This window comes from Sceloporus occidentalis, unplaced genomic scaffold, assembly GCF_023333645.1.
Source record: "Sceloporus occidentalis isolate IW3139 unplaced genomic scaffold, rSceOcc1.0.p SCAF_395, whole genome shotgun sequence".
NCBI classification, from domain to species: domain Eukaryota; kingdom Metazoa; phylum Chordata; class Lepidosauria; order Squamata; family Phrynosomatidae; genus Sceloporus; species Sceloporus occidentalis.
This window is the reverse complement of record NW_028317375.1, coordinates 199,851-216,352: the sequence shown is the minus strand read 5'-3', so window position 1 is coordinate 216,352 and position 16,502 is coordinate 199,851. Positions and strand designations below refer to the sequence as shown.

The 16,502-nt window shown below is 41.8% G+C and overlaps 1 protein-coding gene across 1 annotated transcript in view; it reads right to left on the bottom strand.

Annotated features, from left to right (window-relative positions):
- Positions 1-16,502, bottom strand: part of LOC149273214 (glutamate receptor-interacting protein 2) — a 122,519-nt gene that overhangs the window by 1,140 nt on the left and 104,877 nt on the right. The window contains exons 9-24 of the mRNA XM_089506577.1: positions 15,001-15,146; positions 13,038-13,185; positions 12,096-12,265; positions 11,181-11,306; positions 10,868-11,023; positions 9,965-10,151; positions 8,225-8,370; positions 7,181-7,261; positions 5,414-5,477; positions 4,834-4,979; positions 4,223-4,367; positions 3,399-3,538; positions 2,687-2,866; positions 2,130-2,283; positions 829-949; positions 336-527 (exon numbers count right to left, since the gene is read on the bottom strand). Of these exons, the coding sequence (XP_089362703.1) occupies positions 336-527; positions 829-949; positions 2,130-2,283; positions 2,687-2,866; positions 3,399-3,538; positions 4,223-4,367; positions 4,834-4,979; positions 5,414-5,477; positions 7,181-7,261; positions 8,225-8,370; positions 9,965-10,151; positions 10,868-11,023; positions 11,181-11,306; positions 12,096-12,265; positions 13,038-13,185; positions 15,001-15,146 (2,302 nt within the window). The remainder of the gene's footprint in view (positions 1-335; positions 528-828; positions 950-2,129; positions 2,284-2,686; positions 2,867-3,398; positions 3,539-4,222; positions 4,368-4,833; positions 4,980-5,413; positions 5,478-7,180; positions 7,262-8,224; positions 8,371-9,964; positions 10,152-10,867; positions 11,024-11,180; positions 11,307-12,095; positions 12,266-13,037; positions 13,186-15,000; positions 15,147-16,502) is intronic.

Here is a 16,502-nt window from a genome sequence, read left to right as displayed (position 1 = left end):
CCTAATACTCGACTTGGATTATCTTTGGCAGAACCAACACCTTCTCCATTGCCGACCATTTAAACCATGTTTGCTTGTTCACATAGTATATACTTTGTGTGAAATGCGTCCCGTGCAGAAGCTGTATGTCATTAGTCTATCCGCAGTTAATGTCTTTTTTTTTTTTGTTATGGTGCTTTAGAATATTAAAATGTTTTTTCACTACTTTTATGTCTGGTACACCAATTCCCCCGCAAAGCCAACATACTGAATCCAAATTAAGCATGAATAAAATACACATGTACAGATCCATATGTTTTTGGAGGCGTGAATTGTAGCAGCTTTAGGTTCCTTACTTTGAGTAGTTCGGTAGTGGAAGACTCCTCCTGGATCTCTTTTTTTTGGCTTTTTAGGTCTTGATTGAGCTTGTTTGTTGGGGGGCTATTACTATAGCGGCGGGGGACTCCCTTCCTATGGCTTGAGTTTTCAAAAGGCAGTTTGCTGTTATCAAGGCCCAAAGTCTGCACGTTCCCCGTCATAATGGATGCCTGCAAATTAACGGTAACCAGGACCAAAATTATAGATATATACAATTGTTACTGTAAGTTGAATTCTTATATTTTTCTCGTTATGTCCCGTTTAGCCATTGTACAGCACTGCAGAGTATGATGGTGCTATAATAATAACTGTGACTCGTAGTTCCGTGTGTTTTCCCATAGTACAACGTTGAGCTAGAAGGTGTTGTGAATTTAAGAATTATAACAATGGAAAAGCTGGCAAGTGGATCACTATTGTTAAAGCACAGATTTAGGGAGAAACATCAGAAGTTTGACCGGCCTGGAAATTTACCTCAATTTCCCTCAAAAGCTCGGACTGCCCACAGGTCTCCAAGTCTTCCAATGCCTCTCCAAAAACACGCCAGAAACTGTCATCATGGTCTGTGTCTAAGCCGTTTGGTTGACTTGGGAATCTGTTAAACCAAACATGGTGAGCCCTCAGGACCATCTTCTGCCCAACACTCCAAACTCTTATGGAGTCTTCTTACACGAAAGTACAACACCATGAGCGTCCAGGGGATGCCCCTCTCCTAATGACAAGTTTATGCATTCAATCTCCAAGAAAGGGGGCAAAGGAATCACATTGGCGATTTTACAAAACAGGTGTAGAGGACAACATTCAAGCTCCTGAGTGGCAGAGGGGTGAGCAATGCATTGCTCACAAATCAGGGATTTGAAAAGGTAAAAGATGTGCTAATGATGACAGAGAGAAATGAAAGGGGAAAACTAAAAAAAAAAAGTGGAAGAACGTTGGAGGAAGTTACAAAAATAGAAGGTCCCCAGAAGCTTTTTAGTACGGGAGGATGGGTGATGGGAAACGGTTCAAAGCTGAGACATAGAACACCTGGGGAAAGAGAGAAAAACACAGAGAGAGAGGAGAACAGACAAGGTGAGAAAACAATGGGAAAGAGAAGAGTTGTAAGTATCTTTGAAGGGTTGTTTGGGGAAGAGGGTGGAAGACAAAACATCAGACAAAATAGCCAACGAATGGTGGCCATTCATCATGAAGGTCATCAAGGTGGGAGCCTTCTCTCAACATTTACTCTACTTCTAGTAAATCACAGCCTAATTTCTAGGCCGATATTGGAGATTATTAAAGTCTCCTACGGTGTCCATGGTTGAAAAGCTCATAACTCTTTAGTTGATTGGTTGAGGGTTTTCTTAATGATTATGTCACAGACAAGGACTGGACACATATTGGTTGATTCTTTAAAAGAAGTAGTGGGTAGGCCATGGATTGATTTGGCCTCTTTGATGCTGAGAGAAGATGCCACAGTCTCTGGAGATGGGGCACTGAACCATTGAGGGTGAGGAACGTTCTATTTCGCAGACAAATGATACAGATAACCTCCATTGGTCATAAAGAAAACCAAAAGTAAAATAGAAGGCAGGGAATATGCAGAACAAGCAAAGAATGATCAAAAGTGCATAGCCGCTAAAAAAGCACACAGGCAGCGCCATTGTTTTTGGATACTCTAGATTCGCTCATTAATTTTATAAGGGATGTGATGACATTTTCATTAATGGAATGCATCTTATAGCACGATGTACACAGTTCTTCAACAACTTGGTTAAAATAATCCTGTTACATACCGCGCAGGCTTTTCCCACTCCTCCTCATTATAACTTCCATCCAGAAAGGGGTAACTCTTTCTGTGCTCCACAGGAGGGGTTCCAATTTTCTGACGGGCTGTCCTCCATTCGTGAGGATGTAGGGAGATACCGACAGCCTGGTGAACATAGTTACCTGCAGAGGGACAAAATCCTAGGTTAAAAACATTATGCAAAATTAATTTGCCCCCCCCCCTCGAAGTCTCTAAAAGCTTCCAACTTCTTTAAAATAAGTGCAGTTTATTTTTACAATTATATTCTGATTTAAGTAATTAATTGAAATTAAGGTTTAAAAAAATGCCCTCCTCACCGACTGCTTCTGTATGTCATCTTGTTATGTTATATACGAATTGTTATGTCCTGTCTACCCTTCGTTATGGGGTTGTAAATAAAATGTGATTCTGGTGCGAAAGAGGTCTTGGCTCCATAACGGTGAATGGAATATTCCTACTATCTGAGCCATAGAGGGGGAAGAGGACCACTCAGTTTCTCAGACATGGCCCACAGCTTTTCTATATATCAAAGACCAGGTCTCTCACCTTGGCTTCCATAACCTGCATCAATACCAGATCCATCCCAGGACTCCAGCGCACTGTCCACGCTAGGGATGGTAGTCGAGTAGATCTCAGACAGTTTGCTGGTCTTTTGAGAGTCGGTAAGGTCATCTTCTGGGTCGCTCCCTTCATTCAAACCATCAGACATCTTCTGGGAGTTTGTGCCTGGAAGACAGGTCCAGCCATTACACAAGCCACAGGAAAAATGTTCTCTCTTTAAAACAATTACAAGGAGAATTAAATGATAAATCTGCTCAATGTGTTGATCGCTTCATGCTTTGGTTTCTACAAGAAACAGCTTCATAAAGACATTATATTGCTACTGAAGCCACTGTTTTTGGGATATTTTTTTTCTGAGTGGCGTGAAACACGTTCTGATTTCTATCTTTTTAAACAGTTACATTTCCAAAAATAAAGTTAGTCGGCCTTAATTGTTAAGAACATTTTGAGCTTCTAGGGTAAGATTTAGTTTTAGCCCAATGAGTAGAAGAAAAGCGCTCCCATTGAAATCAAGTGCATACGATGGCTGTTGTGTCCCTTTGAGGAGACAGTAATGTTCCACCTCTATCCATAACCATAGGCTTCTCACCACTAGCCAGAGACAAATGACCCGGAACCTTTTTGTTAAGCCAACGTAATGATTTAAGGTCCTACAGGCACCAATAGTAATAATCCCTCCATGATCTGTCCTACTCACGCTCTGCCTGTTTCTTTATTTTGAGGGTCACGGTTTCTCCCGCCATCTGCAGCAGGTGGATGGCTTCGCTCAACGGCTTTCCCTTCAAGCTCACATTATTAATCGCAAGAATACGATCCCCAATGTGAATGGCTCCAGTCCTATAATTGAACAAAAACAGTGACAGTGGGCAAAAATACAATGGAAAAGCAGAATTTTAAGTATGGCTCCATAGCTGCAGTCCTGGAAGACCAGTGGCCAACCAGAAGTTAAAGAGCCTTCATACATGGGCACACAAAACAAAAACATTACAAGCTATAGGTAGTTTTAATAGATTCATTTATGATAAAAGCTTTCGCCTTTAAAATCCAAGACTGGAACAATGCTTTCATCCACAACAAGAAAAGTATTTTTAGTGGTTTGGAATGTAACGAAAGAAAGCATCCCACTCAAAAAGAATTTAATTGTGGACATTTCCAGGCACCACTAGGTGTCACTGTAGCACAACAGATCACAACTGGACTGGCCTCTAGAACCCGATGGAACCTTAAAAGGTGTTTTTGTGGCACATGAGAGAGGGTTCCTGGCATAAATTACAAAAAAAGATAAATATTCTAGAAAAGAATTAACGGGAAGGAGCCGGGCATTCAATAGTACTAAGAACGAGGTTTCTAATGTTGCGTTTTGTTGCTGAAATAATACAGTCAGTACAAATGAAAATCTTTCAAGTATCCTTTAACATTAAAGCAATGCGCTCATTTACAGAAGCCAATAGTCTAGAATCTGAAAAAGCTTCCATAGTGGAAAGCAAGCTTGTCTGCAGAGGAATGTATAACAGGACTCACCTTTCAGCCAGACCTCTCTTTGTGAGCCCAGATATCACAATAGGATCAAATGGTTCCTCGGTTCCTGATATCGTGATACCAAGGGGGCCCCCATACCTCTTGAGCTCCACCGTGTATATAATGGCACCGGTGGTCTCCTGCTCATCTGCAAAACAGGAGGATTAACGTGGTCGCTCCCAAAAGGGACATACGTTGATCTTCTGGGTCAACAGCATGGTTAAATTTGACGGGCTTGTCACTTTTTCTAAACCTAAATGATGTTACTATGTGACATTGGTGTTAACGTAAATCCTGATTAGTAAAGACTAAGTAACACAAACTTTTGGCATATAAGATCTTTAAATATATGAATGTGTTTTATATATATATTTCATTTAAGATTGCTGGGTTATTTAAAGATGCAGAGAGAAGAAGAAGCCTAGAAGAAAGGCTGCATAATGTACAGGTTCAGTTGTTGAGCCTGATTTAACTATATATATATATGATATAGATAGTAGACACACACACACACATATATATATATATATATATATATACACAAAAAGTTGCAGGCAACATATAAATCTCTAAGTAAAATGCTTTATTCGGCTGAACATCAAAGGCTATCATACCAGAATTATCCTCATCCTTACGAATCTTCAGCTTGACCAGTTCTTCACACTGCCGTAGGATCTGCACGGCGTCCTCCATGGAACAGTTGTCTAGACGGATGTTGTCAATAGCTAATAGTTTGTCACCTGGTTCTAGAGTGCCGGTTCTGGAGAGACAATTATTTGTTTGCAGGTTAGGAATCAGGTTTAGACGGCACGTAGAGTGTCACAGATAATAATGCGTCCATGTCCCGATAATCGGGCTAAATTTGCAAGTTATCATTGTGATTGGTGATTGATTTGGAGATACGGCTACAGAGATGGCATGAGAGACGGGGATGAAAAAGGACGATGTGAAAAAGGTCTGCTGTACAGACAGATTGCCAGAGCTGTACTCGTCTGCCTCTGTCTCCCTGCTTTTGACAGAAAAAGATGGCTTATTAATATAAATATGAAACGTGCCATTATTAGCTGGATTACGTACGGTGGAAACAAGCACATTCTACTGTTTTCGGATTGTTGCGGATTGACAACAGTGTCATTGAAACATAAAAAAAATGAAACAGGCTGCATTACCTGCCGAGCCGCTGGGGTAACCCACCTGTGTGCAACACTGCCCTTCTTGATGTCCGATATAATTAACGGCTCCCCTGGTTTTCTGCTTGCTGCTGGAAGCAAGGGATCATATATCAAAAAATAGAAGGTATAAAAAAACCTAAAACCTAAAAAGGCTAGATTGTCCTGGATTGTCCTTTTTGGCTAAATGCCGGTATCGGTCCCTAGTCATCCCAAATGATCCCATGTGGCCATAGAGACTAACCGGCAGAGACAATAATCAAGGTGCATTGTCTGTTCCAAACTTTGCTTACACGCTATTAAAGGTCACTACGTGCCACAAATATTAGTGAAGCTGTAATCACAAGTCTCCAGCATTACTGCGCTGGGCTGATTCAGGAACAGATTGACTAGCTCACCTGTGCTCAAGGAAAACTTTTAAAAAACGTAGGCAAAATATTTATGACCGTGGAATAGGTTTTGGTTAAGTGAAGTTCCAACCACTCCGTAAAACATGGTAAGAAAGTCAGTAATGGTTTTGTGCGTCTGGATACTGGTATGCCAGGCACGCTTTCAATGCCCCAGGACACCAGCTACGAGAAACAGCGATTATAAATCACCGAAATCACAATGTATCCTTCAACAGGGACAGGAGAGCAACACAGAAGAAAAATATACAACAGCAGATCGATGGTGCCATTTATACTGATAATATATAGCTAATTTAATACGTCATCCCTGCTGGGACTTCAAGTTGGCGGATGATCAATGACTGTATGAAGATACAGAGCTCTCTTAGCGGATATGATGATGATGATGATGATGATGACGGAGGTTTGTAAAACGTGACTACAGACATGGACATGGACACCGATTGCTGCCACGCAAATGACAGCGTAAAGTGGTTTCTCATGGGCATAAGTGAAGGTAACCACGCAGTGCTTTGCTAATGATTTCCAATACATACAGGCTTTGGTCAAAGACCGGCGTAATAAGGCATGTTTCAACAAACATTAATTTCAGTAATAACGCAACATATTGCCGGCGGGGCTTCTCATTAATAATTTCAAGAGTATGTATATCCAGGCATACCTTGCACGCGCTAATCAATAAAGGACACAAATGTAAAGCCTCAAAAATCCATTAGCAGTAGTTACGAGGAGTCTGAATCCAGGCTTCGGTGCAGATAAATTACTTTTCTTACTTGTATGGTATTAAAATAGATCATACATAAAAACACATCTGCTGCTTGGTATAATGGCAAAAACAGAGGCGAACGCACCATAAGCAGGGATAATTGCGTGAAACTTTATCATTTAGCCTGTTATGTAGTTTTAACTATAGTTACAAATGCGATGTAAGGTTTCCTCTCATCTCTGCTGGTCCAGTCCATCCATGATGTTCATGCCTATGTGCATTGATTGTCTACCAGGTGTCTCCAAACCGTCTGCAGGGTCTACGATGAGGGAGACCACTCTTTTCATGCCCCTTGTGTAGCTCGTCTGGATCAATATGAATGCCTAAGGCATTGGGATATCTATTAATCCAACTAGACCACCAGTTACAGATGTCTAGTGGATATGAAATGACTGGACCCTTCAATGTAGATGCAGTCTCTACATCTTCTATAACTACCCAAAAGCTACCCCCATTATGCACACTCTCTAGAACATGAATTCCTGCGTTTGTTTCCAGGGAACATTTCAAATCGGCGACGTTTTTCTTATCAACCAAATTGGATGACAACAATGAGGAAGACATAGGGAGTTTGCACTCCATGCTATTGAAGGTCTTCATTTCAGGAGCTACTCACAGCTGATTGTTATCCCCAACTCAACTCCTCTCTTCTTTGGTAGTTTGACGTGAAACGTTCCACTGCTCGGAACCACAGACTCTTGGAATAAAAATAAAAGAATGGGGAGAATTAATGTGTATGGCAAAGATCTTGCTCCAAGGCAGGAGGTTTAAATGTACAACACATGTAAGACATTTGGGATCAAATTATCGCTAAGGAATCCAAGATGAGCACACCTAAGCAGTCTCCAACTGGTTAAAGCACACGAGGAAAGTTCATTGGCACAGGTGGACAGGGTAAAAAAAAAAATACTAGGACAGATTTTCTTTTAAAAACACAAATCATTTACTTATGTAAATTAAAAAAAATAAAACACTGAATAAAAGTTGGTGTTCAGATCCAGTGTATAGAAGAAATATTTAAGATCCTTGGTATAATATTTCCTTTATGAGGCTTGCAGCAAATGCTGTGTAGCCAATACATGTGTATTTCATTTAAGGGTGTTAAGTTAAAAGAAAAACACAGGCTGTTAAAACAGAAAGCGTGGCAAGGAAAGTGTGTACACACAAACCCACGAACAGTCTGTCATCCTCCAGGAGACATTGATATGGTTTCTACGTAACCACACTCCTCATCAGTGATAGTCGTAGACTTAACCATCTGAATAACAGAAGCCTTTCCTCCATGATGGTGGAGCAGCTACACATTCCATTAACAGTCCGTGAACCCCGAGTACCGAGTCTTGAGAAGGTCCTTTGAGGCCAAAGTGTTATTGCAATGGGGGGGGGGGGCAGTGAAAATCACACTCCAGTTTAATCCCAAAGAACCCCATGAGGAAGAATGAAGAGCAAACCAAGTCATGGAGGTACAGATACACCTTATACACCTACTAGACCACTAGATTCCTTTTACCTGCATTACGATGAAGAGAGAGCAAGAAGGAGTGTAACCGCTGGTACAAGACTAGAAAGTCATTCTCATGTGGATGACACCAAGCAGTACCAACTTGCTTTGTTATAGAGTTAAAGGGGAAAGTTTACATTTGATACACTTAAAACTCACCAGCCACGTCATACTCTATCTCTAGAACCACTTTATTGGTGAGCGCTGCATCTCGCAGAAGTTGGTTGGCTTCTTCCAGCGTCCCGTCCTCTGTGAGGATTCCGTTGATTGACAGAAGTCGGTCACCGACCTGCAGAAGTCCGCACCTACAAATAATGAGTAGCAGCATGGCTCAGCCACACATTTTACACAATTCCAACTAAAACTTCCCCCAGAAATGCAGAAGAGCATTTTTTACAGCTTCAAATGAGCGTTTAAAGTCTAGATTTGTCTTCGGTTTCCTTTTACAACAGTCATTAATGAATATAAGAGCAGATGCGGTGCTTTTAGTACGCAATCCGTTTAAGTATGATCCAGAAATCTCGGTGCGACCGCGTCCCTTGAGCATCAGACCCGACAGCCTTGGATTAGTGGCTAGTGTACCTACCCTGTTCTTTTAACCTTGCTCTAAATTCCCCTCCCGTTCTACCCAGTTTGTTTTACTTCTGTTATTCCCCATTCTGACACTTCTTCTTCCCCACCTGCGTCCTTCAAGCTTTGTCTCCCTGCTTGCCGCGGCACAGATGTTCTGATAAGGCTAGGTGCACGGCAGCGATAACACCCTTATCGCGCTGTTGATTTGTGCCGTCTGAACTACCCGTTGGATCACGATTTAGACTCTCTATACGGCCCTTGGCAGCACCGCTTATTCTAAATGACCGTACAACGTCCATAAAACTAAATAACCAGAATGTGATGGAATGTCTGATACCCTGCATAAATCAGTAAGAAAAGAGAAGACCCCAGTGTTATGGGACACCTCTCACCCGGATCCCACCTGCTGTTGCTTTTATGGAATATAGGAATTAATCCGGAGTATAAAAAAGCAATCTGATCGCTCACAGGGAAATACAAATTAAAAATGAAACATGATTGACATGACAACGCAGAACATACTATTATACATTAGCCATAGGAAGTAACGTTAAAAGTCACGCAATGCTAATAAAATAGAAAACACAAGAAAAATGGGAAAATATAATATTTGAAAATATTTGAAATATAAGATTTGCATTTTTAAAAACCTTGGGAAAAAATGAAAGATTTGGAAAACTAAAAATGTCAAGAAAGGAACAGATGGGAATTCTGCAAATGTAGGGGTTAAATAATAAATACATTTTAAAAAGCCTCTAGAGGAATGGAGGCTTCTGCCCAGGGGCTCCGCTCTGACCCCATTACCCAGAACAACAAGCTGTGTGATTTATTCCTCCGGAAGCTGTTCGATTAGATGCACAAGTCAACACAGGCACAAGCAGGACGGGGAAATCACTCTCAGAAATCAAAAGTTAACGGGTGTCGATGCTGTTGCTAATTAAAATCTGCAGTCAATTAATTCCCCGAACGAAGCCTCGTTTGTCAACGCAGACAAATCCACTGCCCTTGTGGGACAAATGGATGTGTCCCCTGCGACCCTACTGCTTCCAGAACGGTCCTCAAATCACAAAGAGCGGCTCCGGACACTCTGGGTGCCAAGGTTTCCCAAAATGTGTACAGAGTCTAGAAAGTATAGAACAAGCCAATTAACGCTACGTCAATCCTCGTTAAGAAACCATGTCTATTAGGCGCTGTAGTGAGAACACGATTTGATTACCAAGTGTTCTATAATTAGTCATCATCAAGCTTGCTTTACAGACCGTATTAATTCGATGTTAACGTTCTATGTTCCGCAATCATATTCCTGTACAGGCGCTTGACCCTTACCTCTCTGCAGGGCTATCCGGCTCAATGAACCGTATAAGAGGAGGGGACGAAAGGGTCTCTGTGGCAAAAATACCCCCCTGAAGCTGAATCCCAAAACCATTTAGGGGGTCTCCACGAAGGACAATCTCGGTGGTCTCAGTGTGTATGATCTGCCCACCAGGACCAACTGTACTAGAAGCCAAGGACACTGGAACAGAAAGGAAGGTTCATCAGCAAAGCATACTCTACATCTGTAACTCAATGGAGGGCTTGGCGAAGGGAGAGGGGAAGCATTGTTTGCATGTTTAATACAAGCTGCGGCCAGATTCTTCCCGGATCATTACTGTAGGTCTCCAATATTTTCTGCAACCACACAACTTTTTCTCAAGCAATCCATAGAACGACAACATTTAATTAGATCAAAGACAGGTGGGAGACGGAATCTTTAAAGCAGATCTGTTAAACAGTTAGTTTGTACGAGTGCCTTGTATCCTCGCTACGCCAACCACTACAGCAAGAAAATTAAAATACCTACGGTTTACAAGCTATGACGTCCCGTAAGCACTCCTACTCGGTGCCACTTATGGAACCTCAATTAGGTAAAATTGTCCCTCTTGTTATATATAAATACTTTTACAGGTGTATTTGCCTAACTAAAAAAATAAATTTATAGTCACATAAGCTTCCAGGAACTCTTCCTCTGATATGAGGTCTCGAAAGCTTACACAACTGCACAACTTCTTCTATATCGGCTCAACAAACGGTATCAAAGTCAACAAGAGACTCCATCTTCTCTTAGACCAATTCAGTTATATCCATTTTAAATATATATAAATATATTTATTTATTTAAAAACACTTAAATGCCTGTTTTGTGGAACAAACAGCACTTAATAAAGAGGTCATAATTATGCTCCCCTCTTACATGAGCTCTTGTGGTCCTTTCTGCGCTGTCGCCTCCTGGACATGGTAGTCCTTGGGCTCATCGGATATGCAGTTCGGGGGAGTGTGTTTGAATTCTGACTACTGAATCCCGGAGTTCCCGCTGAAGAGGAGGAGGAAAAATTGGTAGCGACCAAAGCTGAAAATAAACGGGGACAACAAAAAAGGCAATTTTTAGAAAGCCCTTTAAGCACGGCCATACAAGAATATCCAACCATCTGAACCTGAAGAGCGATGCACCTAGACACTGACGTTATGAAGACCCCCGGTTATTACAGAATGTTTGCATTACGTACATTTGCAGTAATCTTGGTTAGAACTTGGGTTCCATGTGGGGGTTTTGCAGTGTCCTGGGTGATGGGAGTGGCAGTAGCTGACACAGGGGTCCCAGCAGTGATGATGATCACTCTTCTGCACTTTAACTGATACAAAGGGGTGAAGACTACAATGAGTTCAACGATACAGTGACCAGGGGTATACCTGTAGCCTATGATCCCCGGATGTAGGGAACATAAGGGAACTAAGGAACTACAACCAATTGATTTCCTCTTAGTGTTCATTTAAGGAGAGCATTGCCGGGCCTTTCAATCCTTTGTCATACCATAAGTTTGTTTGTTTATTGGTCACATTGCATGGAGGTCTAAGGGGAGTTCTGTGCCTCAATTAACATTGGTTAAAATGTGCCTTTATATATATATATGTACCAACACATATCAGCGAAAGAACATGGTATGGGGGTGGGGAGGTCTGTACCATCAGAAGCTTCCTCTCCAACACAAGAACACAATGCCGTGCTGGTTCCTAGCATATATTCAGAGCTGAAATGCCTATAGCTACGGCTAGGTCCGGTTCATACAATTTACTATGGGCAAAAATTGTCCAGTGAAACATTGTGAAATCCGATGCGTGCTGCTTTTCTCTGAAAGGGTTACAGGCTATTTCAATGTCCTTCACTGGGATCAGCTTGACGGGATGAATCCCCCCCCCCCAACAGGCTGAGTTACTATGTTACACTGCTCCAACCTTGCCTTGTCATATAATAACCCTTCACGGCTGAAAAACTCTGAATGAAAGAGCATTTTCCTCTGCAGACTGACTGCGGGCAGCTGGGCTTGACCTTCACCTAAGCCCAAGCTCCCTGTTACAGATCCCAGAGCAGAAGCAGGCAAACAAGTCTTCAAGTAATACACTAGTTGCACTAGTTCACTGACCAGTCTCTGGGGGTCTCAGAGAGAGTCGGCTGTGGTGGGCTGGTAGGATTTCCAACTTTACATTCTCTGTGGTGCTTGCAAGAAGTTGTGTGGCTTCCATCAAGGAGCAATGCTCCGTACTTGTACCATCAATAGAAAGGATGTGGTCACCAGGATGAAGAGCGCCACACCTGAAAGGTACAGGAAAAGGTAATACTAGGGTCAAGCGGTCAACCTTATAAAGTGTCCAATTTTACAAGAAATATGTCCGAAGGAGAGATAAGGTCTAGTTCAGGTCAAAGAGAAAAGAGAATGGATGTAGCTGGACTCAATATATTTGCATTTGTTTGTATACTGAAGATAAAGGGTTAGGGTATGGAAGGGCAAATGATAATGAACGTGAAAAGAGTAAGATAGCAAAAGGAGAATTGGAAGACATATCTATATCTATTTTTCCACAGCTTTGTAAATGGATGACACCATAAAATATAAACCACTGCGGGCTTACTCTGCATGTAGGGGCACGTCTTCATGGTGAAGTATCGAAGGACCTACATTGAGACATTTCAGACTTTGCATTTTGGGGACCCAAGAACCAAAACTGATCAGTGCATATTAATCTGAGATATGTGTGCCAAGACCTGGATTAACAATTATTGCTCTATGAAGAGGGTGTCAGGAAGATTTCACCGCAACAGGTGGCAAACATGAAGGTGCATGAATGATGGGAATTGAAGTCCAGGGATAATCAACACGCCAAAGATAACTTTCAGAAAACAATCATCAGCCTATTCAGAAATGTTTATGTTCAACTGGATTTAAACCAAAGTTGATCAGCAGAAAACACTTCTGGCTACAAAAACATGACCTTTGAGGAGGAAGCTGCCCACAGTGTGTTGGAATAAAATTCTCAAACATACAGATGGTGAAACACAATGCCTCGGGCACTGCCCACAGACTCACCTGTCCACCACACTGCCGGGTTTAACTTTGTCGATAACTACGACCTGCTTATTCCGGAGAGTGCCGGTGCTCAGAGAGATACCTAGTGTGGAGCCTGGCGTTTTGGCAATTTCAACAAGCAGAGGTCCAGAGGCGTTTGTCACAGTGTCTGCGGGAAGCGGAGAAAGTCAATGTAATCCGTGTAAGAAAATTGGATTCTGACAAACGGGAGATTTGTAGAATAAGAGATATTTTTCTTTCTATGTCGCAATACATTGGACTTTTTGTACATGGTAATACTTAACTTTAGAACAGTGTGAAAGAGTACTGAAATGGTTACAGAACAGGAATGACCAATTAGCATCACATTGTAGCCACAACCATCCAACCGTGTGTTGAAGATCATGGAAGTGGTAAACCAGCAGCTGGTGGGCCACCTTCACTTGAGAATTAGGGTGGTCTTGGGTATGTCTCTGCCAGCTGCAGGAGAACTTGAGCAAACCAATAAAATGTTTGGTCTGATTTCATCATATTTTTAATAATTTGCATTGTTGCTATGGGGATTTCTATGTGAAAAGTGCTGTATTTAGGACTTGCCAGTAATCACCCCATTCTTCTTACCAGGCGTGATGTTAGATACTCAACCAGCAACCAGCCGGTGAATAATCGCCTGTTAACTAAATACCTCGGCCTCATGTCTCTCCACTATTTTAACATCCAAAGCCAAACACTGCAATTTATTAATGAGCCTTCCGCGAATAACGATGTCCGATTCACACCGCGCAGCCCTGAAGGAGTTACGCGTACTACAGATAAACCCGCAGAGAGAACGCTGAATCTGGTCCAATCAATTAATTTCCTGCATCGGATGAAGTGGAGAGTGACTGTGCCTTCGAGCGCTGCCGTTTGTTAAAGGACTTCTATCGACATCCATCAGAACAGTGCCTTCCTGTCCCTCCACAGTGAGCAATTAAACCAACGCATAGAAAATACACAAAAAAAACAAACAAACAACTTTCCTTCTAGAACACAGGCAGACAACCACAACACAACCCCCACCATCCACAAGCAAGAGCATGAGACTAAGCCCCTGGTATGTTCACCTTAGACCTAAGGAATTAGAGAAAACGTCACGACCATGCATCTCATGTAAGTATCCAATACGTTCTGTAATGAATTAACACACTTTTCCTAGCCTTGACCTTGTTGAACCCAACAAATATTTTTACTAGCTATGGTCCAACTCATGACAATATGCCATTGCACAGTGAAAAGGACATACAGGCTGAGAGCTACCATGAAGGGTCTTCCAATTCAAACATCAGGACATCTAAAACAGCATGGTCCCCTATGATGATGATGATAACAGGTGTCCCCAATGATAACAGGTCATTGGGGGTCATTCGCACCATTTTGAGATACCTTTGACCAGCATTTAGCGCGGAGGACTGGCCAGTGTGCTTTGAGCTTGTTTGCGATAAACTTATTGGTGAAAGTGCTACAGCAACCTAAACTTACTTGGGCTTATCCCGTTAGGCTAAAAGCAACATCAAGGCTAGAATAAATTATCTGTACACATCTAATTTCCTAGTTAAACTGGTGTTTTGGGATCAAGTGGTTTACTTGAAATTACTTTTTACAGGAGGGAGTTACAATGCGTAACACAACCGAGAGCACACAGAAAATCACAAGTATTATCCGAGAAAGGTGCAAGCCCTCGTTAGTCAGTAGCTTCAGTTGAGAATACGGCGTGCTTTGATGCGAAAGCTCTAGTGAAAAATAAAACAAAAAATAGTTGGGCTTTTAAATGGCGGTTCCTAATAAATTTCCACAAATCACCCCTTTAAGAGTAGATATTTTCAGATTTTGTATAGTGTATTTTTAAGCAGTAGCTTGATTATTGTTTGGTATTATTTGTTCAATATTTGCTATTGCGGGGGACGCAAGCTTCCAAGGACTACGTCTCTCAGCGGGTTCTGCTCACCCATAAGCGCAACGTCGTATTCAATCTGGAAGACGGCCTCCTGACTGCATTGGCGGAGAATGGCGATTGCATCTGCATGGGAAACGTTGTGAAGGGAGATGCCGTCAACGCACAGCAGACGGTCTCCAACTTTTAAAGTCCCTTCCCTGCAAAAAAAAAAAAGAGCCTCAATTAATGAGAAGTAAATTAAGTGTCCAAGAACCTTTTTTTTTTTAGTTAAACTCGGAATTCTAGTCAATTTCCACTAAATGCTCCCCTGCCACCCCTTTCAGACATTACAACTCAGTAGGTTAGACTTCTGGATTGTAAGCTCCTTTGAACAGGATTCTCCTTACCATTTGTATCTGCAAGTCCCAGTTGCACGAGTTATGTCTGGTTTATCCATTGCACAATGCTATGGACTATGATGGTGCTATATAAATCAATAAAGATCTCTGCAGGAAAGTAGAGCGTTGTCAAGCTATGGTTTGAGAATTATTATTAGTTGCCACGCGCCAGCAGCTATCCCCTAAAGCATTACATCTAACGAGTCCTAGCTTTGATCTAATTTAACCATTTCCTGAGAAGTAAGCTAATCGCTTTCCAAGGCAAGAAGCCGCCTCTGGGGGTTAAAGTAAATGTGGCATTTTTCCCATTTAGAATAAAATGTCAGAGTTTAAAATTGAGGGCATTAATATGACAAATGCCTTAAACCATCCCAAATACCTGACAGCTTCTCGCTTTGATCAGAATAATTTGCTTGGATCAATCACTGTCAAGGACGCTACGAGTTTTCATTTAAATTCTGCTTTTCGGCTTATGGTAGGGAAACTGGAATATTACAGATCGCTTTAAATCCCTCAGGATTTCGGGTTTTCTTCTGTTCGGAGATAGGCGAGTTGGATAATTGAGCTATTAGTACGGGCAGTATCAAGGGGCAACCGGGTAGGTGGGGGTGCAAAAATAGAGTAAGGTGGGAATAAGTGAGTAGTTAATGTCTTACGGAGAGAGTTCTATATGACCCACATACCCAGACAGGCATGCAATCCGTCCACCTGCGTTCTGAAAGAAACCTTCTGTTTTCGAGATATCTAGATCTCCCTCGCTACAATCCATTTATCACCCGAGCAGCCCTTCTCCTTCCGTCTCATACCCCCCCGCAACTTCCTAATAGATTGTAAGCTTACAAGGACAGGGCTTTCTATGTATCAGAAAGTTTTAAAATGTGTCAATATAAGTCTATCTTGTGTAGATGTCAACGTTGTGGTTGGTTTGCTCTTCAAGGATGTAACAGCGCTAAGGAATCTTCTGTCTCCATGAATAAAATGCAAAGTAAAATATAATATGTTCTGAATGAGATGACATCATGATTCCATTAGAGAAGATAACAGTCTTGGTCAAGGATCTTTGACAATGTCTGGGAAAGAATTTCGCTTTTAAATTCTGGGTGTACTTACTATGGCTTTGGTTATAATCTCTTATTCAAGTCATAGATCAACCAAAAATAGCTTTAAACCCAGAAT